Here is a 27,312-nt window from a genome sequence, read left to right on the forward strand (position 1 = left end):
CGTCCGCCTTTTTTTCTGTTTTTGTCTGTCTAGCTGCCTTATGTTCTATCTGTTTAACTCTATCTCCCTTTATCTCTCTTTATCTTACGCTTTATCTCGTTCTTTACCTCACTCTTGTTCTTGTTATCTTTCTAACTTTCTCTCTTTTATCTCTCTCTCGCTATCTCTCTCACTATCTCTCTTCAACTCTATATTTATCCCTGTCTCCTTATCTGTCTTCATCTCTATATATATGTCTCTTTATCTCTCTATCTTTATATACTGTAGCTCTCTCTTCATCCTCTCTCTCTCTCCCCCTCTCTTTTTTGTTTTTTCAAAAATAAAAACCAAAATAAATGTATACATGTAACTAAATATCAACTCATCATGTCATGTTTTATTTGTTTAATACATTTGAATTTGTCTTTTAACTCTCTCGCCATCTCTCTTGTCATCTCTCTTCAACTCTATCTTTATCTCTGTCTCTTTATCTGTCTTTACCTCTCTATATATCTCTCATTATCTCTCTCTTTATATACTGTGGTTCTCTTTTCATCCTCCTTCTCTCTCTCTTTTTTTCATCCATCCATCCATTATCTGCACCGCTTATCCTCAGTAGGGTCGTGGGGGTACTGGAGCCCATCCCAGCTATCTTTGGGCAGTGGACACCCTGTTTTTCTCAAAATAAAAACCAAAATAAATGTAAACATATAACTAAATATCAACTCGTCAGAGAAAAGCTGTCATGCCATATTTTTTTCTTTTAATTCATTTGAATTTGAATGTATGTATTAATCCACATTATTTTATGTATTTATTTATTTGATACTGTACCATATTGTTTTATGTTTAGTTTGTTTGTATTATTTCTGTATTTATTTATGCTTTCAATACATTACATTTAATCAAATTTGGATTTCTAAAAAATATGCCATGTGTAAAATAGTCTTTTCACTCTTATTTTAAATGTTTTTGAATGTCTTTATGTTTACACGTTGTCTTTTCTTTCTTTTTCTCTTTCTTTCTCTCACTTTCTTTCTCTCTCTTGCGCTCTCTCTCCTGCACTCCTTTCTCTTCCCCCTGCCCTGTCTCCCACTCTCTTTCTCTCGCTAGATTTCTGTTTTAATACAATATGTAATACTTGCGAACACATTCAAATCTTAGTTCATCTTTTAATCAAAATCAATGATTATGAAGTACAATTACACAATAGGTGAAAGTCCCTGGTAAAAAATGTCACCCAAATATGTATTTAAAATATATCGATTTTTCTTTTTCACTCCCCACATTTTCTCTCTGCTTCGGCTTCTTTGGTGTTGTTGCTATTGATTTTTGCAAAGCAAGGTAATGCAACTAATTTTTCAACTTCAGGCTAGATAATGCTGAGATTATGAAGGGACGCTAGGATGATTGAAGCTGCACTAGCTTTGCTATTTGGTCACAAGCAATCTGCTCAACTGATTGAGGGATTCCTCCATCAACTATCATCAAACCATAGAAAGCTCATCATTTCTATCCACCGCTCCTCCCATCTCTTTTTTTTCTTCGCAGAAGCTTCAATACTCATCCAGCCGTAAAGAGAAATTCTGTGATTAAGTCTTCTCAATTGGACTTTAATCTCATCGGGTCTATCTGTGTGTGTATTGGCAAGTTCTCCTTTGGCCTCACTTTAGGACCTTTGATCCAGCCTATGCTCTTTTCTGATTCAATAAATGAAAAGCTGTAAATGTCTGTCTATATTGTGCGCTGACAGTTTCCGTCAGAAATTACATTTAGTTTGACATATTGCGTCTATTGTCTTGATCTCGTCTCCCGACGGCCGTTTCCTCCAGGCCACCGAACTGAAAGAAGACCGCAGTCCATCAGACGCTACGGTCAGGACCACCTTCACCATTCTGCTTATTGACAAGAACGACAATGCCCCAAAGTTCAACAGTTCTGAGTACCGGGTCCGCATCACAGAGCTGGCCCAGGTGGGCTTTGCGCTGCCCCTCTTCATCCAGGCTGAGGACAAAGATGAGGTGTGTTGACTCATGTTTCATATTTAAAAAAAAAAACATTGAATCACAAAATGAACTGATCGCCTGAAAAGAAAAAGGGATGATGCGTTGAAGGCAACGGTTTATAAGAGACCCGTCCCCGCAAAAAACTTTGCTTCTTAATTTAAACTCATTATCTTGTCGTACTAACAGTCTTTCTTTGTCCATTTTGAACCGCAATATACATTTTACAGTTTTCAAGGGATTTTTAAACCTATCATTCTCTTTAACGACAATACTCTAAAACCTGATAGAAAAAGGCAGTTTCTCATGTAAATTTTGCAGTAGTAGGCTGCCAGGGCCCTCTCTGTTGACCTTAAAAAGATCTTAATCATGTGATGACGATTACAATTCGTCCATGAACACTATAAATACTAAATAATTTCATATTTTCTGTCAGCTTGCAATGTTTTTCCCCTGGTTGGGCTGCTTCCAGATATGTGCTTTCATGATTAAGCATTTAACTTGTGATATTTCAGCCATTTTTGCCAGTGTCGGAAATCTACCCAAAGGCCTTCACAATCAGTTATGCGGGCCCAGAGCATGACATGAGTGTGGATAAAGCTGTTGGTTTAGCCAATAAATTTCGAGTCGGTGGACCATAAGGAAACGTTAAACTATGATTGGTTTGGGGGCTGTAACAAAAGTATCACAATAAAAAGAAAAAAACGTATCCCCCTGGCCCTTAATGTCAGCTGAACAAACATTGTCAGCCCTAAATCGAATACAAATTTATGCCAGCAATATGACAGAATGAGCTCTACTTTCAGCATTAGCTTCGATGATGAAAATAACTTCTTGATGGAACTGAAACACACGGATAGTCTGTACAACTGGGTAATTCACATATTTTTAAGGAAATAAAGGAGAATAGATTTGTGCACAAAAAAAAATTTAAGTGAGAAAAATGTGGCTAAATTCTAGTAATAGTGTGTTTTATGTCATCACTGATGCTTTTTATGTGTCCCAATTGTGGCTGCAGTCAATCTTTTATAGCCATAAAATAGTTATCAAAGGTTGCATTGATTCTTAGGTAGCACTACTGAAGGCCTAAGTGTGAAATGCAAGGCCCGCCACTATAATTTGGAAATTTGATCGGGCGTGATTAAATCAAACGAGCAAACTACGAGTGAGAGCCCGTCCCAAGCCCCCCAATTTCCATTACATGCTTTTTTTGGGGGCTCAGCTCGTGATGAGGTTAGTACTTTCATTGTGACCATGGTGTCAGCCGTCTGTGTAGCCCAACACATTACGTGCCGTATCCCTTACAAAACATTTCTGGTTGCATTTTGAGTACTGAATTCACAGCAGTGGCCCAGGTCAAGTTGTAAACGTCACCCTGTATCTGTGTCTCTTTGGGAGGCCGGTTCAACAGCACTCAACACAGTGACCTGTCAGACCCTCCACATTGCACCCATTTGGTGTCACACTCCGATCCCACCAATGTACCGGTGTTCTATTCTACATAGAGGACAATAACAAAAACTTTTAAACGACATCCGTCAAAGGCATTTATTTCGACATTTTCAAACGGCCCATGTGATGTTCTTGCCACTTACCATTAGCCTTATCTATTTGTCAGTCCGTCAGTCACATTACATGGGCACACTCGGTTCTCTTCAAGCTTCCTTTCGCTTCGTCTGTTTCGTTCTGGAATGCCGCGCTCATGCTGGAGCCCACCGCCGACACCTGCACATCGGACCTCGCTACAATTTAATTTGCTCTGGAAGAGATGGGACCCGGCATCAAATTATGCCTAACGAGGAAAATCAATCACCGAGGGTGCAGATAAGCGGAAAGCTAGTCAACTCTGATTGATTTCGGCGCAGAAGCAGTCAGGGTGGAATTTGTCAGATAACTGCAAGTCAAGTGGATGGTAGGGAGGAGAACATAGGCCATGAAAATAGGGAAACTGAAAGGAGCAAAAGGGTAAATAAATGATACGCTTACCTCATATAATAAACCCCATTGAAAAAGTTTGTATCCCTTATATTTAACTCGTGGTTCACAGACCAAATGTGGCCTTGAAACAACCTAGGATGAATTGCATTTAAAAGATGCAGAGGGTGTCTATATTTGGATTTCATTCATCCCTACAGTATTTGACGCAGTTTTTTTTTTAATTATTTGATGCCTATATAAGCATATTTAGAAGTGGTTTGACATGTTTTAATATTTATTATGACCTCGATATGGGCCATAGTTTCCGGGTCCCTTCGACCAGGCCTGAACTTATCTGCAAATGTCTGATGGTGGCCGGGTCAGTTCCTATGGGGCTAAAAGAGACACTGCTTGAAGAGGTAAGATAGGTCAAATTTTAAATGAGGGTGACAAGAGAGTGTGTTCTAACCAAAGGGGGTTTACTGTTTAATTTCAAAATCAGGTGGAAAACCACTTTTTACCTTAGAATGTGGATGAATGGATGGATAAATCGGCAAATGAAAGCATTTTTGACGGAATGTATTGACAGTTTTCATCAATAAACAGCAAAATTAGATGACCGCCTGTTGGGCAAAAACAACTCATTTCCTTAATAAAGAGACCACAGCAAAACACTTTTAAATTAGTTTTTCCATGTTAGTGTAGTTGGTAGAATGCAGTTTGAGTTGGAACTCCTCTCACCGAAGTTGTCTTTTCTGGGGATTACCTCCCTGGAATGACGCTTTTGACAAACCATTGGTCAAAAAGTTGTTTCTTGAAAAATGTTGGTCTTACTGTTCCAAAACAGAGAAATATAATTCATTTAATTACTCTGAACTTATTGCAAGCAACGTCACTCATCAGAGAAAGATGTGGCGCTTCAAGAGAGAACAGTTTGTTTTAAACTAAACTCTTAAATAGTCATAACCTTATGACACCGGACTCATTATCATGAACCTATGCATTGTCTTAATGGACATTTTTGAATGACCTGCACTATAAACTAAAGTAAAATAACCATCAAAATCATACCAAGGTCAAGAAAATGATCTCAATCACGATAGTGATTGATTGCACCAGCACATTTTAGACATTATTTTGTTTTGTTTTGCGTTTTTAAAACCCACATGTCAGGAACGACGCTCTCGCACATTCACACTCGGCTACACCTTGCGCCCGAATCCTTCTTTCCTTAAGTGCAGGGAATTATGGGCAGATGTTTTACTTTGGAGACTATGACACAAGTGGTAGTTACCGCTTCTCTCTGTTCGTTTTTTCATCCGTTCTTCTGCTTGGCTGGCATTTATAAAACTTTTTTTTTTTTCCTACGGAAACCTGTCAACAAACTTTGTGGATGTCGTTCTTGACAGGGTACTTTTATCAGGGGCTTCTAAAGGCTGAAGTAAATGGACGAGCAATTATATTTATGGGCAGTTTGAGGTGACATCCCTGCATATTGGATGGTCTTTTAAATAGGAGCCATCAGCCACAATGGTTCTCACACAGATAAAAACAAAAACAAGGGGGCTATTTGAGCTGCCAGCGAAATACCAATCGACCAGTGCACTCATCCTCCTCCGTCTGCCACAGCGGTGATGGGAGCGACTGCCCTGCAGCTTTCAAGAGGATGAAGGGGGGCATGAGGAGGGTTATTTGAGGGTGTCCAGGAATGGTTTCTTGGCTCAAGGCAGCCACGGACCTCTTGAGGTTGTGAGGTCATTCATATTTATGCTTTTTTACTTGGGGGATTTTCTGCGTTTGAAAGACGGACTAAGATATCAGGTGCTCCTTTTAGAGGTGATATGGAAAGCTATTTCCACAGCATGGTTAAACAGTATTGGGAGCATTACTGAAAAAAGTAATTGTTTTCTATTATTACTTACTTTATTTAAGAAGTGATTCCATTACCCTCTGGATTACTGACACCCAAAAGTGGCACGTTAATCTGAGAATAATTTACCTATCTGCTGCTCCCTGCCCAGTCTAAAGCACATTATTGGCTTGCGATACTCTATCTGAGCCACCCCACCTTTTGCCCTTTGGTAGGGCCTACAGGTCCCTTAAAACAAGAACAACCAGCCCCTTCCCCAGGGCCATCACTATCCTAAACAAGCAAACATATCTTTGGATTTTTTTTGTGTGAAATAATATACCTTGCGACTTATTTGTTTTTTTTTTGGTTGCAGCTAAATGTTATTGCACTTCTTTTCATTGCACGTTACAATTAACTCATCTCATCTCATTAGCTGCACCGCTTATCCTCAGTAGGGTCGCGGGGTGCTGGAGCCCATCCCAGCAATCATCGGGCAGTGGGCAAAGGACACCCTGAACTGGTTGCCAGACAATCGCAGGGTACACGGGGACAGACAACTCACTCGCTCAGTCACACCTAGGGACAATTTGGACCGGCCAATTCACCTGAAATGCATGTCTTTGGAATGTGAGAGGAAACCGGAGTGCCCGGAGGAAACCCACGCAAGCACGGGGAGAACATACAAACCCCGCACAGTAAGGCCAGGAGCTGGATTTGAACCCACGCAGGAGGTTCCCACGACCTCAGAACTGTGCCGCACATGCGCTAACCACCTATCAAGTATCCAAGTACTACGTTGTGAATATTGTTTCTTATCTATCCTGAAAGTCTTCTTTTTTCTTTTTAAAGTCATTATTATATTTACCCTGGAGTGCCATGTCTAATCTCGATGTATACGACATTTTACATTGTTAATATCAAAGACAATCTAGCAATTTTATTTAATTCTAGTTACAAATTACAGTATATACTTGCAAAAAGCTGACCTCCTAAAACTGCTTAAAAATAACCACATGAGAGAAGCATTCATTGTGTAACCTGGAGAGCTTGCACACACTTAGCCGAAAGACTCCATAACCATTTTGTCCATGGGCTTCAAACCACTCTTCCTTTGCTGAGTACTATCTAAGATGTTTTTTTTCAGGCATCGTGTATTGCAAACATGATTTTACAAATTTAAAAAAAACAAATTCAGAACAAGTTTACCGAGAAGTCTGTGTTTACTTTTGTCCGTTTGATTTCCTATTGGTTTGTTGTTCTGTATAAGCCACGCCCAGTCTCCACGCACTGTTTACCATTCGCTACTAGTGGACACACAACTAAATATGTGCATTTAAGCTGACCCCTGCTCTTAGTACTTTATTGTAAGTTTTAAATATGGCTTAGATGCAAGTAAACGCGGTGGTGAGAATATCAATAAGGAGGAATTATTACCCTCTGTGCTGTAACTGTATAAAGTCGGAATTTGCAGTGCCAGTGTGATATTGGCAGACTAATGCTTTATTAATTCATCCTGAGCAAAGGAGGAACAGGTACCGATTACAATAAATTAGATGGCATTGAAATTTGTGAATTATTTTTAGTAAGCACTGGTGTAATGCACCATGTTGTAATGGCATTTGAGTTACATTTTTTTTAATAAAACTAGTTACAGTACTTGTTACCGAGAAAAGCAATTATGTTGCAGGAACGTGCTACTTTGTAACCCGTTACCCCCCAATACTGTGGTTCAACAATCCAAAAGTGACTATACCAGCCCATCCTTCAAAGTTTCCAAATAAATATAGTTTTTGAGCCAAATGCCTGATGTATGTTTCTGTATTTAGCCAGATAGTCACGGTTGTCATCGGCGATCACAACATCTTTTTTTGCTCATAAAACACTTCCTAAATCCATTCAAACAAACTGAATCCTATACTTTGATATGTGTCCAAAAGAATAACTGAGAAATACGTTTGGAAACAGTCCAAAACAAAAGCTCGGGGAGGGAAAGTGGAAACAGAATGCTCACAGCAAAACTTTTCAGCCACAATCATTCATTTTCCTTTTACCTATGTGTTTCTTAAACTATTTAAATATATATTAAAAAAACAGCTAACAGTTACATGCAGTTAAACACCTTTTTTTTCACGTGATTTTTCTTGTGATAGTTTTAGAAATTGTGTTTTAATCTAAAACTTCTGTTGATCGACTTTAATCTTAAAAGTCTTAAACATGTGAAATTGTTTCTTAATTTGGGATATGTGTTCCCATCGAGGTACGTGTGATTTTAGAATACATTTATAAATAATCTAAATCGTATCTTAATCATCATAAAGTGCCTGTTAAATGTTGTCAATTATTTTGGAAAAATCAACGAACATGAATATTTTCAAAAGTATCATTTTAATTTATTTTTCTATCTTATTTTTCTTGCAAATTGTGACATTTGAACCAAATTGTTGGATATGTAATAGTGATATGTGTTCTCATTTTCAAAGACAAAGAAAATGTATTTTCTACTCTGGCCAATAGGACAATATTTTGTTTGCAGAGCAATAACTATTTGCAATACATTCTTAATTTATTCTTTGAGAGCATATATCTCGTGATCATTACAGTATATATACTGTTTAATTGTTGGTATATTGTTTTTAATTGTAAAAATAATTAAATAATATAATACATGTCAAGTATGATACGTATTATGATATAATAATTGTGATTACATTTTGAATTTATTAATTTATAATTTTTTTATAGATGTACTATTGTATGCATGTACTTATTTTTTTCAATTCGACTGTATTCCCTAACCCCAAAACAGTTTCCGCTAGTAAGGATACTGAAAGATTATTCACAAGAGGCACATATGTGTGGGATCTAAACCTCTATTACTTTGGTTCAGTCCTTCCACATGTGAAATAAAAAGACAGAAGTCTGAGTTCGGATAAGAGTGAGACTTCGTTTTGCTTCTTGCAAAAAGGACACCGGCTGAATGTGTGTTAGTCACCCTTTGTTCCACCTTTTTATGCAGTTCCAGTAGTGAGAGTGCGAAGCAGGCTATGACTAGAAAATCTATCATTGAAGACAGCGGGATTATGACACAATAAACAATGGTGACCTTTACACAGCGTGCAAAGCAGGGTATTACTTGAAAGGAAAACAGCTTCTCTCAGACAATTGAATCAGGATATATCTGTTTTGAGAAAAAACAGCTCATTTAAACTCAAGCACAAATGGCCGGATGCTGTTTTGGTATCTTAAGGAAATTTAACGAGAAAATCAATCACTGAAGATAGCAGGATATGTTTGAAACATTGAGTTTTCATCAACAGAAGTGCAGTGAGACCATACATGCTCTTATGGGTTGAATATATATACATAACCCTCAGCGAATCTGATTTGATAACATAAAAAGACACACATTTATAGTTTAATTTACCCTACAATATGTTAAGAAAAAAAAACTTGACAACCTGAGGTTTTATTATTTCCATTGTATGTTTTTTTTGTTTTTTGGTTTCTGGAAAAAAAAACAACAACAACATAGGTACCTTGTCTTTACCTGCTCCCTGATGCAGGCATTCCTGTATACATCAGCCAAAAGTATCCCTTATTAATGATGGCATATCCTCGTAAGTCAAGTCAAGTCAAGTACTAAAACCTACAAACACAACGCGGCACCTATTCACTCGCAGCAAGACAGTCTATATAGAATACCACGTCAATTTTCGCAATCTACAATGAAGTTGACCGAGACAAACCGGATTAGAGCCGAAATGGATAGGATGAGATTGCTCTAAAAAAGATATTTTTTTCCATACAAAAATTGTTATACGTCTTACACAATTTTAAATGATCTAAAACATATAAAACAGGGGGAAAATGTAAAATTTAACATGTATGTGCTAGTAAAGTAGACCCTGCTGTTGCGTTTTCTCTAACAATTTTGGTTTTGAGTTATATAATAAAAATGGTCAAATGTGAATCTGAAAGTTGTCTTCGATTGCTAGTGGGGAAAAATAAGTGTGTTGCTGCCTTTCCTTATAGTGTGGCACATAAATAAGATTCATCATGTTCAACCATTAATCATAAAAAAAAAAATAGCGTCTGTATGCTAAAAGCGTAGATTCTCTTGCTGCTTTCGGTGAATATATCAATATGTGTCATCCAACAAACCCAAATCTACTTTTTGTAATGAAATAGCGCTCAGTGAACTTTTCTGCTTCCTTTGGCAGGGTGTGAACAGCATGTTTCAAGTCTTCCTGACTGGAAACAACTCTGAATACTTTACCATCTCTCCCACGGCCGTACAAGGGCGGGCCGACATCAGAATGAGGGTTGCCATGCCGCTAGACTATGAGCGCATCCGTAGCTACAGATTTTCAGTAAGTGGAAACAGTTCTATTATTTATAGTTCTGTAATCAATTCATTACCTGTATTTTCTGACTGACTGACCGGGATGGGTAATCTGTCAATCATCAGTCCATCATGAATTACCAAACATCATTTTTTTAGACGCAAGTGTGACAAGTGTGTTGGACTGATGGCAAAGACATGCTTGAATCACAATAACCATTTTTAGAGTTTCTGATTTTAGTGTCCATTGATTTGTGCAGTGGCACCTTCCGTGACCATCGAGTACTCATGATGTATTTAAAAAAGAAAACCTGTCAGGTTAAAACTAAAACACTCAAACCTTTGGTATATAAACCTTCTTTATTTCCTTCCTTTCAGCTTTACGCCAACGAGTCCATGTCCGACCACGTTGGATTCGCCCGCATTTTCATCGACATTATCAATGAGAACGATAACAGGCCCATTTTCAGCAAGTCCTTATATAACATCAGCCTACCTGAAAATACACCCAGTGGCACCTCACTGCTTCGCATCCTGGTGAGTTTTGAACTCTGAAGGTTTTTGTCAGAATTTGCATTTCTATCTCACATGGCTTACTTTTGCCGGATGCCTTCCCGACCCAAACCGCTCACTTGTTTGGGCTCGGGATCAGCATTGGTAAACTCCATTGGTTGGCTGTTAGAGTGGGAACGAAACCACAGAATATCACATACTAGCACCAAGTCAGTTTGTTAGCCCAATACACACTACCTATAGGAAAACAAATATGAGTATTCATAATATCATGCAAGTTGAGAAAAAAAAACACAACAGAACATTATTATTCATTGCTAGTCAACACAACCAGTCACACCTGCCTTGCACTTGATTCAAGTGCAAAACCCAGTGTGAAAATCAATAGTGTTTATAGAATGGTGCTCATGAAATGGAGATTGCAGGGCAATCTAATACCCGATAAAGTCTGGCTTATGTTGGCCTTGTGCAGCGTGCCTTAGAATATGGAGTACTCTGAAAAAAAAACTCATAGTGAGGTCCCGTATTCATATTCAGCGCTAGATGCACATACAGTACACAGCCACAGAAGACACAGCACACACATTAAACAGATGTTGCCCACTTATAGAAAGCTGTTCACCGAGAGAACACGATTGAAATAAACTCACACGTACACTAACAAGCACACAAACACACACACTATCTCCTTCAACTCCCTCAAAGTCAACACATGGCTAAAATGAAAGTGTCGTAGGCTTTGCTCTATTAGTTAGCCCACTTGATGACAATCTATTGTTGTGGTTGTGTGTGCGCGTTTGTCTGGTAATGTGTTTGCACAGATTTGTTTACTCGTGTGGGTCTGTCATAATTTAGTTCATTAGTAGACAGTGAGTTACAACGCTCGTGATGCAATGAATGCGGCAGGCGGTTTATTTTCATGCTGCCATCTGATTTAACAAGTGGCTATGTCTTTGCAGTGGATAGGACGGATAATTGTTGAGATGGAATTTTTATTTTTTAGAACTGGATTTAATGTACATTTGTATGGTATCATTATTAATATTATTATCATGATAATGTCCATTCATTCTCCTGTGGGTGAGGTTTTTGTATTTTTCCTTGCTCTTGTGGTGGTTTTAGATCCTTGGATGGTATAATCGTACACATAGACTTATTGGGATTGAGGGCTGTGCAAATAAACGTGACTTGATGTTATGAAACATTCTCTGCAGCACATTTCAGCACGTTGCAGCAAGTGTCTTAACGTAATAAAAATCGGTCCATTTTAAATGAAAGAACGGACCAAGTATTTTTTATTGTTGACATATAATAGAAATTACTGTACTCAAAAGAGCACATGGGCAAATAACGTAATCTCTATGTTGTCTAAATATTGAAACACAACATAACATAAAATTTTATGATACATCCATCCATCCATTATCTGCACTGCTTATCCTCAGTAGGGTCGCGGGGGTGCTGGAGCCCATCCTAGTTATCTTCGTGCAGTGGGCAGGGGGAACACCCTGAACTGGTTGCCAGCCAATCGGGGGTATCGGTAGGGCATACAGAGACACACAACTCATTTGCGCAATCATTCCTAGGGACAATTTGAACCGGGCAATTAACCTGACACGCATGTTTTTGGAATGTGGGAGGAAACCGGAGTGCCCGGAGGAAACTCACACAAGCATGGGGAGAACATGCAAACTTCACACAGGAAGGTTCGATCTCATGACCTCAGAACTGTACCGTGGAAGTGCTAACCACTCATCCACCGTGCTGCCCTGGTATAATACAACATATAGATAATATGATAGAGGCAGCACGGCGGCGCAGTGGTTAGCGCGTGTGCGGCACAGTTCTAAGGGCCCGGTCACACAGCCGTTTGCGTCTGAATCACGGCCAGAAATTTCTGCCTGTGAGGCGGACGCTGTTAGACGCTTTGAGATCGCCATACAGACGAGATACAGCAGTGCTTAACACGCGGTCGGAAATTCGCGCGCGGGTGGCAGCGCGAATAAGTTTTGTGTTGCTCATTTCTTTAGAGCGCGGGTGCACAGCCTTTCACGGGCGTATCGAGGCTGAACCACGGCCAGAAATTTCTGGTCGTGAAGCAGACGCCGTTGGGCGCTGTTGGACGCTTTGAGACCGCCATATAGACGAGATACAGCAGTGCTTTACTCGCGGTCGGAAATTCACACGCGGTTGGCCGCGCGAAAAAGTTTTGAGCTGCTCAAAACTTTGAGCACGTGTTAACTGCGGGCGGCACACGAGGTAATGACGCGGAAATGACGCGGAACGACGTGCTCTGGCCGCGGCCAGGGCGTGGTTACACATGGGTAGGACGGGAAATTTCAGCGGGTAATCGTGGGTGGAGCATGGTAATAGCATGTTCTGCGCCTGTATCGCGGTGTTATTACGTGAAATTAGCGTGTTACGCGTGTGACGGTCAAACGCCTTTCTCCCTGTATATACTGTACAGCGCGATTTGCCGAGCACACGTCAGTTGTGCTCGGAACTTAATCCATTTTTATTTCTTGACATTTCTTTTCATTTCATAACAAGATAATAAAATAAAAATGAAAAACTATTACAATAATAACATATTGGCTTCTTCGGTGCCATAGCTTGAAATCTTGATTTTCACGGGACTGTGTCTTGAGCGGTTATGATTTCTACAGCCCGGTGTTATGCCGAGAAATGCATCCCTGCCTACTACAACCACTTTTACCTCGTTTTATCTCACTTTTAGGGAATGTAATGGCGAACATATACCCAAAACCACTTCGTCTTGCATTTGTTGATGATGTAATACAACTTAAACCATTCCGTCTTTGTATTTTTTGTGAACGTAATCGAACGGTAAATCCTCCCCCCCTCGCGTGAACGCGCATTCTGCTGCGCTTCCAACAAAAGCGATCGTATTCTTTATAAAACGCTTATTAAAACAATAATGCGAGCTAATTATAACAATTGGGAGATCCTAGTTTATATAACGCGTTTATTTAAAAAACAAAGTGCGATCGTATTCTACAAAATGCGTTTGTTAACGCGAATGAAAAAGTCACCAACGTCAATGCACGCTTCCAACAAAAGCGATCGCAGCAGAATGCGCGTTCACGCGAGTGTGGGGGGGTGTTGCGTAGGAGTCGGATTTGGGCACAACACCGGCTCGGGAGCTTTAATACCCGTGGTCCACACGAGAAAATGACGCGGAAATGACGCGATGAGGAAGCGGAACAGTCGCCGGCGTCTGTTTTGCGGGCATACCACCGATGAACAGCGGGTTGGCCAATTTTGCGCATTTTCCATCGCGGGCAACCACGGGCAAAAAAAAAACCGCAAAATTGTAGCCATGATTCAGCCTCAAACGGCTGTGTGACCGGCCCCTAAGGTCTTGGGAACCTCCTGTGTGGCTTCAAATCCAGCTACCGGACTTACTGTGCGGGGTTTGTATGTTCTCCCCGTGCTTGCGTGGGTTTCCTCCGGGCACTCCGGTTTCCTCCCACATTCCAAAGACATGCATTTCAGGTAGATTGGCCGGGCCAAATTCTCCCTAGGTGTGAATGAGCGAGCGAGTTGTCTGTCCCTGTGTGTCCCCTGCCCACTGCCCGATGATTGCTGGGATAGGCTCCAGCACCCCCGCGACCCTACTGAGGATAAGTGGTGCAGCTAATGAGATGAGATAATATGATAGATGGAAACTATTGTTTTTCTTTTGTTTAGAAATCTGTTTTTCAGTACTACATTTTACAAACCTTTTTTTTATTTACAAAAACTGTACATAAAAATTGCATTGTTTTCGTATTTACTGAATATGACCAATTAGGCTTCTTCTGGCAGTTTATTTTGTTCATTTTGAGTATTAATTTTCATTTTTATTTTTTTAATAAACCGATAATTTACACAGTTCATGGCTTATAATTAAGCCCATTTTAAGTTTTTTTTTAAAATAATGTTTTACTGATATTACCTTATATTTTGAACTAGACTGCATTTAAAAGCGCTTGATAGATAGATAGATAGATAGATAGATAGATAGATAGATAGATAGATAGATAGATAGATAGATAGATAGATAGATAGATAGATAGATAGATAGATAGATAGATAGATAGATAGATAGATAGATAGATAGATAGATAGATAGATAGATAGATAGATAGATAGATAGATAGATAGATAGATAGATAGATAGATAGATAGATAGATAGATAGATAGATAGATAGATAGATAGATAGATAGATAGATAGATAGATAGATAGATAGATAGAAACGGGACGTGGAGCTGAAGAACACAATTTGTTTAAAGAGAACCACGAAAGATGTGTCCCGTGCTACAAGGCTTCTTCGATCACCTCACAATGAATGTGATTATCATCAAGATTAGTGTGAGTGTGCTTATCTGGAGCTGAAAACCGTCCCACTAGTATAAAGAGTGAGATGTCTGTAGACGGGGTGGAGTCGGGTTTATTTTTATACAATGTTTTATATGTATGCTGATTGGAATTATGCATTTTGTTGCCAGCTCTCCTCAAAAGTGCCCAAAAAAACAATCGGATAATGTTGCTGTGAAAGGCTCGGTTTAGGTTAATATTCATTGCTTGTCTGATCAGAGCCGATATATGGTGGTAGCCGATGCGTTTCGAGTGCCCACTCCTGCATCCCCGTGGACACTTACCCCCAACATACACAAACGCAGCTGTTTAATATGTATGTTTTGCAGTGTTACTTATCAGTATAAATATTTATTGTGATTTACTCTTTTGTCTATATCCATTCCTCTCTCACTTTATCTCTTTGAGTCTTATTTTTTCTCCCCTCGTGAGACTTTAGACATTACCGGCTGCTAATGTTAGTGTTTTTGCAGAGGATGGTTATAGAGAGTATTTCAACCTTGTTTTTCAATAATAATGTAAGTGCTTTGGGGTCTGCGTTTCGATTCTTTGTACATAAAATTTTCTAGCTTCTTGAAAGGATTACTATGTTAAAGCAATGTTTTACGCTATTTGTGACTTACTTTGAGCATTTGTGAAACACCACAAATTGCTTGGATAGAAATATAGCTAGACAGAAGAAACACAAAGCTTAATTCTAGAGAAAAGAGCAGAGCAATATAAACAAAGCGTTTTAGTGACTTATTTCCTAGTCAAAGAAAGTATAGAAGCAAATAAAAATAAGAAGGCTTAGCAACATAGAATGGCTTGTGTCATTATTGCAGCCTTAATTCGTTTATGATGTGCGTGCAAGAACTTGCATTTCTTAGACACTCTTAGATAAATGCTTCTTTTGTCATTTTTCTTGGAGTTTGGGTTGGCGTATGGACTTCTTACTTTCACCATTCTCATGCTATACTAACTTATGAAAAGAAAAATAATCCCCTGAGACAAGAATAACGTAGTTTTACTGCGCTCCCCCAAACTCCATTTCTCCTGCCTATTGTGATCTGCCCCGAACAGCTTTGCCTCTAACGACGCACCCAACCTTTAAACGGGTTAACCATTTGGTGCCTAAATTGGGTCGACTTCCACACAATTTCGTAACAATACATTGTGTGGACCGAAATCGGCAGCTTGTGTTAAAATATAAGTTAGGAAGGAACACTCACCTATTTGTATCCAACTCTGTGGGAAACTATTTTGAGATTGGGTGTCGAGTGAAGATCCCATCACAAACGCTCTAGCTTCAGGTAACGACCAATCATGGCACTGCTATAGAAACCAAGTGAGCTGTGATTGGTTACTATCCAAGCTAAAGTTTTTGTGTCAACTTGACATGACAAATCTCAAATTTAAAGCCCATAAAAGAAAAATAATATTCATATTCATCAATATTCATCAAGTATAATATTGACCAAAGTGTTGTGTTTCGACTCGTGGAGACATTTAAAATATACATATTTTATGTTAACCCTTATTGAATTAGGGAGAGGAACAATTTTATTTTTTTGGGTGCTGTCCGCTAATATTTTGCCACGACCATTGTTTCACAAGTTCTGTTTGTTTCATTCTCCATAATGATAAGTCAAAGAGAGTGCAGTGTTGAAATTGATACCACTGAAATTTGAAATACTTTATTTGCCCTGAATTTGAGGAGAAGAGGTCCCCAACTGCAGCCCCGCAGTTCGTTAGCATTGTTTAAAAAGAAACACTCTTTAAATGTAGTGGACAGTTTATCAGACATTTAGTGCAACTTACCCCAACTGTGGTAAGGCTAAGACGTACAGTATGCAGAGGTGTGTAAAGTAACCATAAATCTTACTTGAGTTAAAGTACTGTTACTTCAGAATAAGATTACTCAAGTTGAAGTAAAAGTAGTCACCCAAATACTTACTTGAGTAAAAGTAAAAAAGTACTTTGTTCAAAAATTACTCAAGTACTGGGTAACTGTAGCAACGTCCAATCATCAAATTATCAAAGTCAATCTAATCAATAAAAAATACATTTAATTCAAAAGTTGATTAAAATAATTCTCGAAAATTCAAGTGCTTTAATAAACAATAAAATCTAAATAGTATGAATCAAATAGATAAATTAAGCACGAAGTAGTAGCATATATATATATATATATATATATATATATATATATATATATATATATATATATACACATACATACATATATACATATATATATATATATATATATATATATATATATATATATATATATATATATATATATATATATATATATATATATATATATGGGCAGCACAGCGACGCAGTGGTTAGCGCTTGTGTCATGGGAACCTGTTGTGGGTTCAAATCCAGCTCCAGACTTCCTGTGCGGAGTTTGTATGTTCTCCCCGTGCTTGCGTGGGTTTCCTCCGGGCACTCCGGTTTCCTCCCACGTTCCAAAAACATGCATTTCAGGTGAATTGGCCGGTCCAAATTGTCCCTAGGTGTGAATGAGCGAATGAGTTGTCTGTCCCTGTGTGCCCTGCGATTGGCTGGCAACCAGTTCAGGGTGTCCCCTGCCCACTGCCCGGAGATGGCTGGGATGGGCTCCAGCCCCCCCGCGACCCTGATGAGGATAAGCGGTACGGCTGATGAGATGAGATGAGATATATATATATATATATATACACGCAGTGGGTCTGAACTTTTCATCATAGGTGAATGTCCACTGTGAGAGAGATAAACTAAAAAGAAAAATCCAGAGATCACAATGCATGATTTTTTATAACAAGCTGCAAAAAAAGTATTTGATCACCTTTGGATTATCTATGATCTGACCCTGAAAGACCTATTAGTCCAGCCTTTAGAAGTCCATCTGCACTTTATGTATCATCCTGAATCAGATTGACCTGTTTGAGGTCGTTAACTGCACAAAAACACCAGTCCACCCCATACAATCAGTAAGACTTTAACTTGAAACATGACGAAGACCGGAGAACTGTCCAATGACACCAGCTACAAAAAGGTTCACCCCCACAAGGCTAAAATAACAAAATAGCAGGGTTTTCAAATACTTTTTTTCCTCACTGTATATATGTGTGTTTGCGTGTGTGTGAGGTTAAATGTATATGCACCACGCATACAGCACAGTAAAAAGCCTTCCTATATACATATTTAATGTAAAAATGATTTTTAAATTAGTATGCTTGAATAAAAGACGCTAGATGGTTGTGGATAATAATAATACATTTTACTTCAAAGCATCTTTCAGGACACCCAAGTTCGCTGTACACAGAATATGAAACAACAATAAAACAAGAATTAAACAAGCAAATAATAAATAGCAACTAAGGTAAAGTCCAAATTAGAATTTAGGACACTGACTGCTCTGTGTCTTCTCAAGTTCGATGTTGAATTCTTGAATGCAAAAATCTCTGTTTGTTTAGGCAACCCAAGGAGACATTTGCACATTGTGGCTGGTGTTTCGCACCCTTTCTAAGGGGAACATGCTTTTGATCTGTGGCCAGGGCTGCTCCTCCCTTAAGCGTCATGTTTGACATTTGCCATCCGTAAACCAAATTTCCCCCGCTAAAGGTAACATGGTCACGTGACGAGGATGCTGCATTTGACTGATTAAACATGGTAGAACCTGGAGGAGTTCTGCACCTAAATAAACGCGCCTTAGCGGAGACAGACAGACGTGTACTTACGGGAAGGGGATTTATTAAGTATAGAAGTAATGACTTCAATGTTGCCTAATATAGCTGAGTAAAAGTACAATTTTTTTATTTACCAATTCAATCCAGTAAAAGTACAAGTACAGGGATTTAAAAATACTCCCAGAAGTCATACCTGTCAACCTGTACAGTTTAGCCGTATAAAGTACGTTTTTAATGCATTTTAAGACGAGTACGACATACAAGGAAATCTGTACGGAAACACAAATTTGTCAATGATGGGTAGCAGCCGGTATACACCTACTATCACGAAACGGCAAATTAATCGAGTCAAAGGAGTTTGCCGCGGAAGCCTCTATCTCTGTATCGTTTTTTTCGTTGCAAACGAAGCGACGGGTTTGATGCAACTGAGCGCATGCGTCTGCCGCCTGGAGATTTCCCATCATGCATCATTCCGGAAAAAAAAATTAATATGGTGTACGATTATTTTGTATTTTGGACGGGAAAATACGACAGTTTGTACGGGCATGGAGCCGTGGAGGTTGACAGGTATGCAGAAGTACAAAATTTTCCAAAACGTACTCAAGTAAATGTAACGGAGTAAATGTACTCTGTTGTTACACACCTCTGACAGTATTTATAGGGGTTTACTGTATATACAGATACTCTGTCTGGGAGTTGAAAAATTTTGAATAAGTCTAAATTCGATCTTTTGTGACAACGTATCAAACAATAAACACAAATCATTCCACATCGTTTGGATGACCTGCAGTTTAAACATACCACTAAATGACACAATTTTGTTAAAAGAACATCCTTGCCCTAGTTAGCTGAGTGTCTATTGTGACTGTGTCACGTCTCGATGCCAGTTCTGCTCCCTCATCACTCAGCGATACTGCTCCTACCACTTTGTCCCTTTTATTCATCGTGCATCTTCGGTGTAGTCACAAGTCTCTAATCTCATTCCTTCATCATTGAGGACGGAGGCAGAAAGCGAGGGGGAGGATGAAAACCTTTCAGCAACACGGAGCTGCCAGATGCTTTAAGCCTTTTCCCTGGCATCTCAAACTGGATCTCCAGTTTGTGCGTCCAATGCAGTCCCCCACCTTATTCTTTCAACCTCTTTTCTTCTCTACCCAGTTAAGGGCTATTTTTGCCACTTCACATCTGCTTAGATTAATTATAGCTAGCTAAACATAACGTAAAGATTGTTCCTGCTTCTGTTGTGTCATGTGAACAGGACAATAACGCATCATTTAGGCTGGTTTTATAACAGTGCAGACTACAAATGTTTGATTACAATTTGGCAAGGATTGATGTTTGCATTAAAACTCAAACAGACTTCGCATTACTTAGAGGATACAATTTTAACTGCCAGTCAACAGATGTGTTGGTAATATCTCATTTTTCAACTATTACTGGGAAAAGTTAAATATTTGGCATAATTCTATTTGGACAAAGTGTCAAAAAGTCATAAATAATGTGAGTATTATTGACCAAACTCAATTTACTGGTCAATATCCTGATTCAGTGTGAAATGTGTGCTGGTTTATTTGGACACAGAGCAATTAAATGCCACCTAATAAAATTCAGAAGGGAGCACGTTAATTGTACCTTACACCAACAAATAAAAAACATTCAATGTTCTTGCCTGCCATTTTATGTCACTGGCATAACAGGTAAACAAAGATTGCTGTTTTGTAATGTGACATCTAAAAACAAACAAAAACGTCCTACTTGCTTAAATCACTGACACATGGTCAGAATTTGGGCTCAAGAGGCTGCAGAGACCACAGATTATTGCAAACCACAGACTATTATGAAACCATCCCCTGATCTAAAACCTACATGAGGGCAAGGAAAAACTCAAAAACCTTAACATGAGGAAAATGAAGAAACCTTGAGAAGGGACCGCACATGAGATAATCCCCCTTCCAGGATGAACAGGCTGCAATGGATGTTACAATAACAAATAATACACAGACAAAATAAAGGTTATTCATATGCTTTAGAATAGAAGTGTGTTTAAAGCCTAGATTTAATCAGTTCCACTGAGATAGCAGATCGGGTCTTAGGGTTAAATGCATTCCAGAGCACTTAGGCCCGAATGAAGAACACTCTCGAACCTGCGGATCTCTTCTTGGCTCTTGGAATCACTAGTAGACCAGCATTTTCAGAGCAAAGGCTCCGGACCGGAACATAGGGGGAAATTAAATCTGAAAGATATTAGGGAGCAAATCCATGCATGATTTTGTGTACTACCAACAGAACCTTAAAATTACATTTAAGCTAACAGGGGTTAGCAAGGTAACAGCAGGTCATGCCACCAAGTACTTGGTTTTTTTCTTTTCCATGGATTTTTTTTTAAAATGGGGGATTACCTATCCATTGATGCTTTTATTCAAACGAGTTATTCAAACGAGCAGCACAAAGACTTTATTTATGAGTTAAGACAATAAAACATTTATTTTCTATGGTACAGTTTATGTATCGCTTTATTGCTCTGCCTTTAATTTTTCCTCACATGGTTTTGCTGTGCTTTGAAATGTCTTTTTACGTATTTATCAAGTGTGTGTGTGCGTGTGTGTGTGTGTGTGTGTGTGTGTGTGTGTGTGTGTGTGTGTGTGTGTGTGTGTGTGTGTGTCTGCGCTGATAGGTATGCTAAGAGAAAAAGTTATTTTTTTCCTTTTACTATACAGTTGATGTTTTTATTTTGCGTATCACTTTGTGTTGGGTTTTATGTTTTAAAGGCGCAATAAAGCTTGACTTGATTTGATAATATGTACTTTAGAATTTGGACTGCCAGAGTTAAAGGATGAAAGTTGAGACACAAAACCATGTCCGCCTAATTGTCTGTCGAGGTGAGTTTCAGCAACTATTCATCTTTAAGTGTTGTGGGAGGGTGGTGTGCATGTTTGTACTCTATTCAATTCAAATGCAAACCTCCTAATGTAGAAAAGCAATATCATCGTATAAATTGACAGGCTGCGTATTTTACGATGCACTTTTGGATTTCTGGCTCACTCGTATACACACAGGTACTGGTATATCGTGCTACGCGTACGCGTAAAATGCGTGTTTGCCTGCTGGCCTCCCCAGTCTGATGGAAAGAAACACATCATTTAACCAAACTGGTCAACTGAAAACTAATTTCTCTTTTGTAGTTTGCGCCTTAGGCCCTGTGGGTTTTTCTTTTATTTTTTAGGCTTTATATTTGCAATCAGCAGCTCACTCTTAACAACTTTCTCAAAAAGAATGCTGACTGTGATAATTGAATGCAGATTGACATTCACAGTAAAGTCATAATCCCAGTACAGTATAATTTGCAATCAAAAATATATTAAGTGGTTAAATTTACCGTAAAATTCGGACTATAGGGTGCATCTGATTACAAGCCGTATCCAGTACATTTTTAAAGGAAAAATGATTTTGTACATACATAAAGATGTCAATTCTTTGAAACATATTCCTAAAATGAATGTGTATTACAGGTCGAGGATTATTGGGCGGGAGGATTATCAGCACTGATATTTAGGAATTTGACGGATATCTGTATCGGCATATCATTTGGCGGATTAAGCGGACTATAAAGCACAACACGGAACAGCAGCCAAACTTTTTTCTTCCTCTCCTGCCTTGTGTCTCAGAGGCTACCCAACCTGCATCTTCTGATTGACTAAGCGACCGGGGGCAGAGCCACTGAAGTAGGAAGCCCACTCTGCACAGTCACAGACTGCAGACTCGATCGGGAGTTTGGGCTGTCGCTTATAATTTTCGCATTCACATTTACCGTCTTTTTCAATCTCCATCCCCTTTTTGTGACTACATTTGACTGAAATGTTGAAGAAATGTCGTCGACGTGCAGCACGGCAGCAGACGACACTGGTGTCTCACTCCCATTCATGTGAACACGAACTCTGATTCCCTATGCTTCTCAGCGCTGCTCTTTTGATAGAATGATTGTAGTCTGTATAATGTGTTTATTAAGAAATATTGATTAATGTGATTATAACAAAAAAACGATAATTGTCTATATAATGGGTTTATTAAGATATATTCCTGCAAACGTCACCAACACTGGAGATGACCTAATGTAGCTAAACTCTATAAAATTTACGACCACGACTAGTTGTACACTGTAGGCTTAATATAGCCTTATTGTAAAGCATGTTTAACGTACGCAGTTGTTTGCCATCGGGGCGGCAGTAGCTCAGGAGGTAAAGCTCTTGCCTTGGGATCAAGAGGTCGTAGGTCCGATTCCCGGCTCCTCCGTGTTATATGTCGAAGCGAGTCACTAAATCAACATTGTGTGAAACGCTTTGGGAGGTCTTCGTTGACTTGAAAAGCGCTATATAAACGCAGACTATTTACCATTAACTGTCAAGAACCGGAACAGGAGGAGAAGCCAAAAGCGTGACGTTTCTCACAAAAACCTTTATTTTATGCACGTTAACACAAACGCTAGTGGTTCTGCGATCGCTGGGCGCAAGAAATAAGGCAGAAGTCTGGCGTAGAACAACAGGAAGCCAGAGGGCGACAAGATAGATACAAATTGCACGAGCAGATATCGGACATATGGGGTCGATAAAGGACAGGACGGGACAGATATCAAAACTGGATATCGAAATTAAATAGGAACAAAACTGAAGATCGATATTAAACAGGACACAATAGACGGGAACAATACCGGACAGGAAACCAGCAAGAAACCGGACCGAGTGGAAACACACGTCTTGCTGGTGCAGAGGTTCGTTGACGGATTGACAAAGGGTGAGTGAGAGCACTGAGCTTAAATAGGAGGGAAGCCAATCCGTCAACGAGCTGCAGCTGGCGCCACACAGGCGGGGCCAATTGGGAACCAGGCAACCATGACATTAACATTGCTGTAACCAGAAAACCATTGTGAATGAAACCCTAGTTTTATTGAATTTTCCCGTGTGAACAAATGTTTGAATTGAATTTAAAATTTGAATATCAGCTGTTTGCAAAGTATTACACACTTCAAACATATTGTGTTGTGTGGCTTTGGGAGACTACAGAGGAATATCACATTTATTGGTCATGTTAGTTGTGTTGAAATTGTAATTTATCTACTGTAAAAGGTTTCAGAGTTTTATTTGAATTAAGAACAAATATTCTTTGTAGGTTTTTTTTGCAGAATTACAAATTTATTACGCCAATTTTTAAGCTTTTACAGCAAGTGTATATTGGCTCCAAATTTTAGTTACCGGCCTCGTCTTAATACTAATAATCGGTATCGGCCCTGAAAAACCCATATCGGTCAATCCTTAGTGCGTATGGATCTGAAGTTCAACGTCTTTGGCTTACAGTTGGCAAAGTGACTTGTCATGTTGATTGTTCAGCAATGGAGTTAATGACTGATGGGAGGGGACGAAAGATGGCTATCGCCTTAACTTCTTAACCCTGCATCGCTCTCTCCCTCCCTCTCTCTCTCTCTCTCTCACTCTCTCTCTCTTTTTCTCTCTCTTTCTGTCACTTCAGCGAGAGGGGCACCACCGCTCCCCAGAGGCGCCTCTGTCGCTGCCTTGATAGCTGTCACGCTAACACCCCCGCCGCTATCATCCGAGCACTTATGGGCCTGTCACTCACCTGGGAGAGAGAGAGCAAAAGAGAGGCGCAAGCATCAAGGGGAATGAGTGTGCAGAAGAGATATAGAAGGGGGTGAATGAAGAGAGGGATGCAAGGCGGAGAGAGCGGGTAAAGACGGAAAGAGATAAAAGAGGAGTCGAGGAAGGAGGGATGAATAGGAACTGAAGAGGGAGAGAAGGAGACGAGTTGCGTTTAGGGATGAGAACTTTGAGACGCGGGCACGGGGGTTAATAAAAGAACCTGACTGGAGTTCTAAACACTTGCTGTGTGAGTTGTGTCTCTTTTTGTAAGTTCTCTGTATTTGATTTGGAGCATTTGGATATTTTAAAGCAAATGTTGAATTGGTATCCATAATGTGTAGTGGATTCCCTCTTTATTGGGGCTGCCTTGACACAAAACCTAGCTAAAAACACACACAGAGGCCTTAAATACAACTGTGTAAATTTTCACAAAAGTTGGTTCAGCTGATTTGGAGCCCATGAGCCACACACACACACACACACACACACACACACACACACACACACACACACACACACACACTAAATTGGGATGGATAATATATTTAAGTTGAGATATGTTGAATTTTGCCATGATTTAATGAATATTATTAATGTTATTACTTTTGTCATCATTTTCATTTTTATTATCATGAGCACAATTATTCAATTTCTCAGTGAAACAAGATTTATTAGTTTTGCAGTGAAGTAATTTACTCATGGTCCAGGTAACAAATAGTAATGAGTATAATTTTGGAAATCTGGGTGTTTTTTCATAATTATTAGTACTATTATTAATAGTAATAGCAGTAGTATTACTACAAATATGATCAGAATTAGGGCAGCATGGCGGCACAGTTCTGAAATCTTGAGATCGGACCTTCCTGTGTAGAGTTTGCATCTTCTCCCCATGCTTGCCTGGGTTTACTCTGGGCAGTCTGGTTTCCGCCCACATTCCAAAAACAATTTCAGGTTAAGTGGCAGGACCAAATTGACCCTAGGTGTGAATGAGTGAATGAGTTATCTGTCTCTGTGTGCCTTGCGACTGTCTGGCAACCAGTTCAGGGTGTCCTGGGCCACTGCCTGAAGATAGCTGGGATGGGCTCCAGCACCCCCATGACCCTAATGAGGACAAGCGGAGCAGATAATGACTGATCAGTATTATATATAATACTATGTAGATTTTTGCATATATTTTATGTATTTATTAGTAGTAGTAGCGGTAATCATAATAATAGTAGCAGTATTATTAAAATAATATCACATTTTGAGTGCTATTTTTCTTGATTTTTGACATGTTGTTTTTTTTTTTTTTTTTTTAAGTAAAATAAATCTTAAAATACCCAAAATAGCAGTTAAAATATAAATTATTTTCTTTTAACAGAATAAGTCATGTTCATTAACGCGCTAATAAGAATGTTATTGCTCAATAAATGCTAGACTAAAAACAGAGTGAATGAGAAAATTGACCTGCATATCGGATGTGATATTTTACTTGTAATATTTTTTCACTCAATTTTCCTGGTTGACTTTTTTCGTGCAAAATTTCACAATGTTTACATGATTACAATCCAAAAACAGCTAACTTCAATAAAAAAAAAAAAAACCTGAAAACCAGCATGACCATTTAAAATGCATTATAGTGAATATATAGTGTTAAATGCCATATACAAGATAATTTTAACAGTATACTATGCATTCCTATTGGTCTTAATTACATAGCAGCTAAAACTAAGATTTTGAAATTCACACAAAATTATTGTTTTAAACAGCGGTCAGTCATAACTCAGCAACAAATGTGTTCCCTGGTTCGGTTATTCATCTTTACTCTATCGGCAATTTAACAGTATTCAATTTTTATGCTCGGTGTCCTTCACGAAACAACCTACCAATTTGTTAAGGCCTGGGACAGGGTTATGATAATAAATTTTAGGTCATTATTACACTCCCTCTCAGCCAAGGCATCTGGTATAAGCTCCAGCACAGTGAGGAGAAGCAAGCGAGATGATTGATAGATGGATTTTTACAACAGTAGTGCTCTATTTATTCTTTACAGCTATATTGCGCTTTGCACTGAACACGGATTAGGAACATTTTTATTAGTTCTCATTCCATAAAAGTCAAATATTTGACCTAAATGTTTATTATTACATATTATGAGTTATTGCTGAAGGAAGATCTTGCAACTCCTTTTCAAGAAATTGAGGTTTGAAGCCCATTTTAGTGTAGCCTTTGGGCTGTAGGTTCTCCATCTATTCGGTATTGAATTTATAGAAAAATAAATATATTCCGAGAAATTGCCGCAATGTGTGTACCTTGTGGCCTATGTGCACTCACGAGTCAGTCTACAGAACGTGTGCAGCAGTGGCGTGTGGTGATGTTTGTGTCGTTTGTTGCCTTGTTTGGTGTCCGGGCTGTAGTTTGTTGAAAAAAAACGCCAGGGAGCTACTAGAGAGCAGACATTTAGCAATGTGTTGGTATTTGTTGGGGTGCCTTGACACAAAACTAAAAGACACTCACAGAGGCCTAAAGTACAACTGTGACCATTTTAATGAGAATTTGTTCAGTCGTTTCGGAGCCTAAGTCATCAATAAACAAACGCACCGAACGGGGTTTATGAAGTATAGTTTTGATGGAATAATGGATGGTTTTATACATATACTAATTTGATTGATTGTTTATTGTATTCATGTGTATCTGTGCATTATTTGTTATTGCAACAACCATTGCAGACTGGTATTCCTGGAAGGGGGATTACCTCATGTGTGGTCCCTTTTCAAGGTGTCTTCATTTTCCTCATGTTGAGGTTTTTGAGTTTTTCCTTGCCTTCGTGTAGGTTTTAGATGAGGGGATGGTGTAATAATAGTCTGTAGTTTGCAATAATCTGTGGTCTGTGCAGCCCTTTGAGACTCCTTGTGATAAAGGGCTTTACAAATAATCATGACTTAACTTGACTAGATCTAACTCAAGTAAACTTGATTCATCGATATGATGTAACGAAATTGCTCTTTTTTACCTTGTGCATTTTACACAA

General features: G+C 38.9%; 1 protein-coding gene across 1 annotated transcript in view; it reads left to right on the top strand.

Annotated features, from left to right (window-relative positions):
* The window catches only part of cdh23 (cadherin-related 23), a 330,854-nt gene that overhangs the window by 191,484 nt on the left and 112,058 nt on the right, over positions 1 to 27,312 (top strand). Inside the window, exons 11-13 of the mRNA XM_088350886.1 lie at positions 1,812 to 2,000; positions 9,972 to 10,121; positions 10,472 to 10,630. Of these exons, the coding sequence (XP_088207012.1) occupies positions 1,812 to 2,000; positions 9,972 to 10,121; positions 10,472 to 10,630 (498 nt within the window). The remainder of the gene's footprint in view (positions 1 to 1,811; positions 2,001 to 9,971; positions 10,122 to 10,471; positions 10,631 to 27,312) is intronic.

The sequence above is a fragment of the Urocampus carinirostris genome, chromosome 13, assembly GCF_059441175.1.
Source record: "Urocampus carinirostris isolate Australia breed hairy pipefish chromosome 13, RoL_Ucar_1.0, whole genome shotgun sequence".
Classification (NCBI taxonomy): Eukaryota; Metazoa; Chordata; class Actinopteri; order Syngnathiformes; family Syngnathidae; genus Urocampus; species Urocampus carinirostris.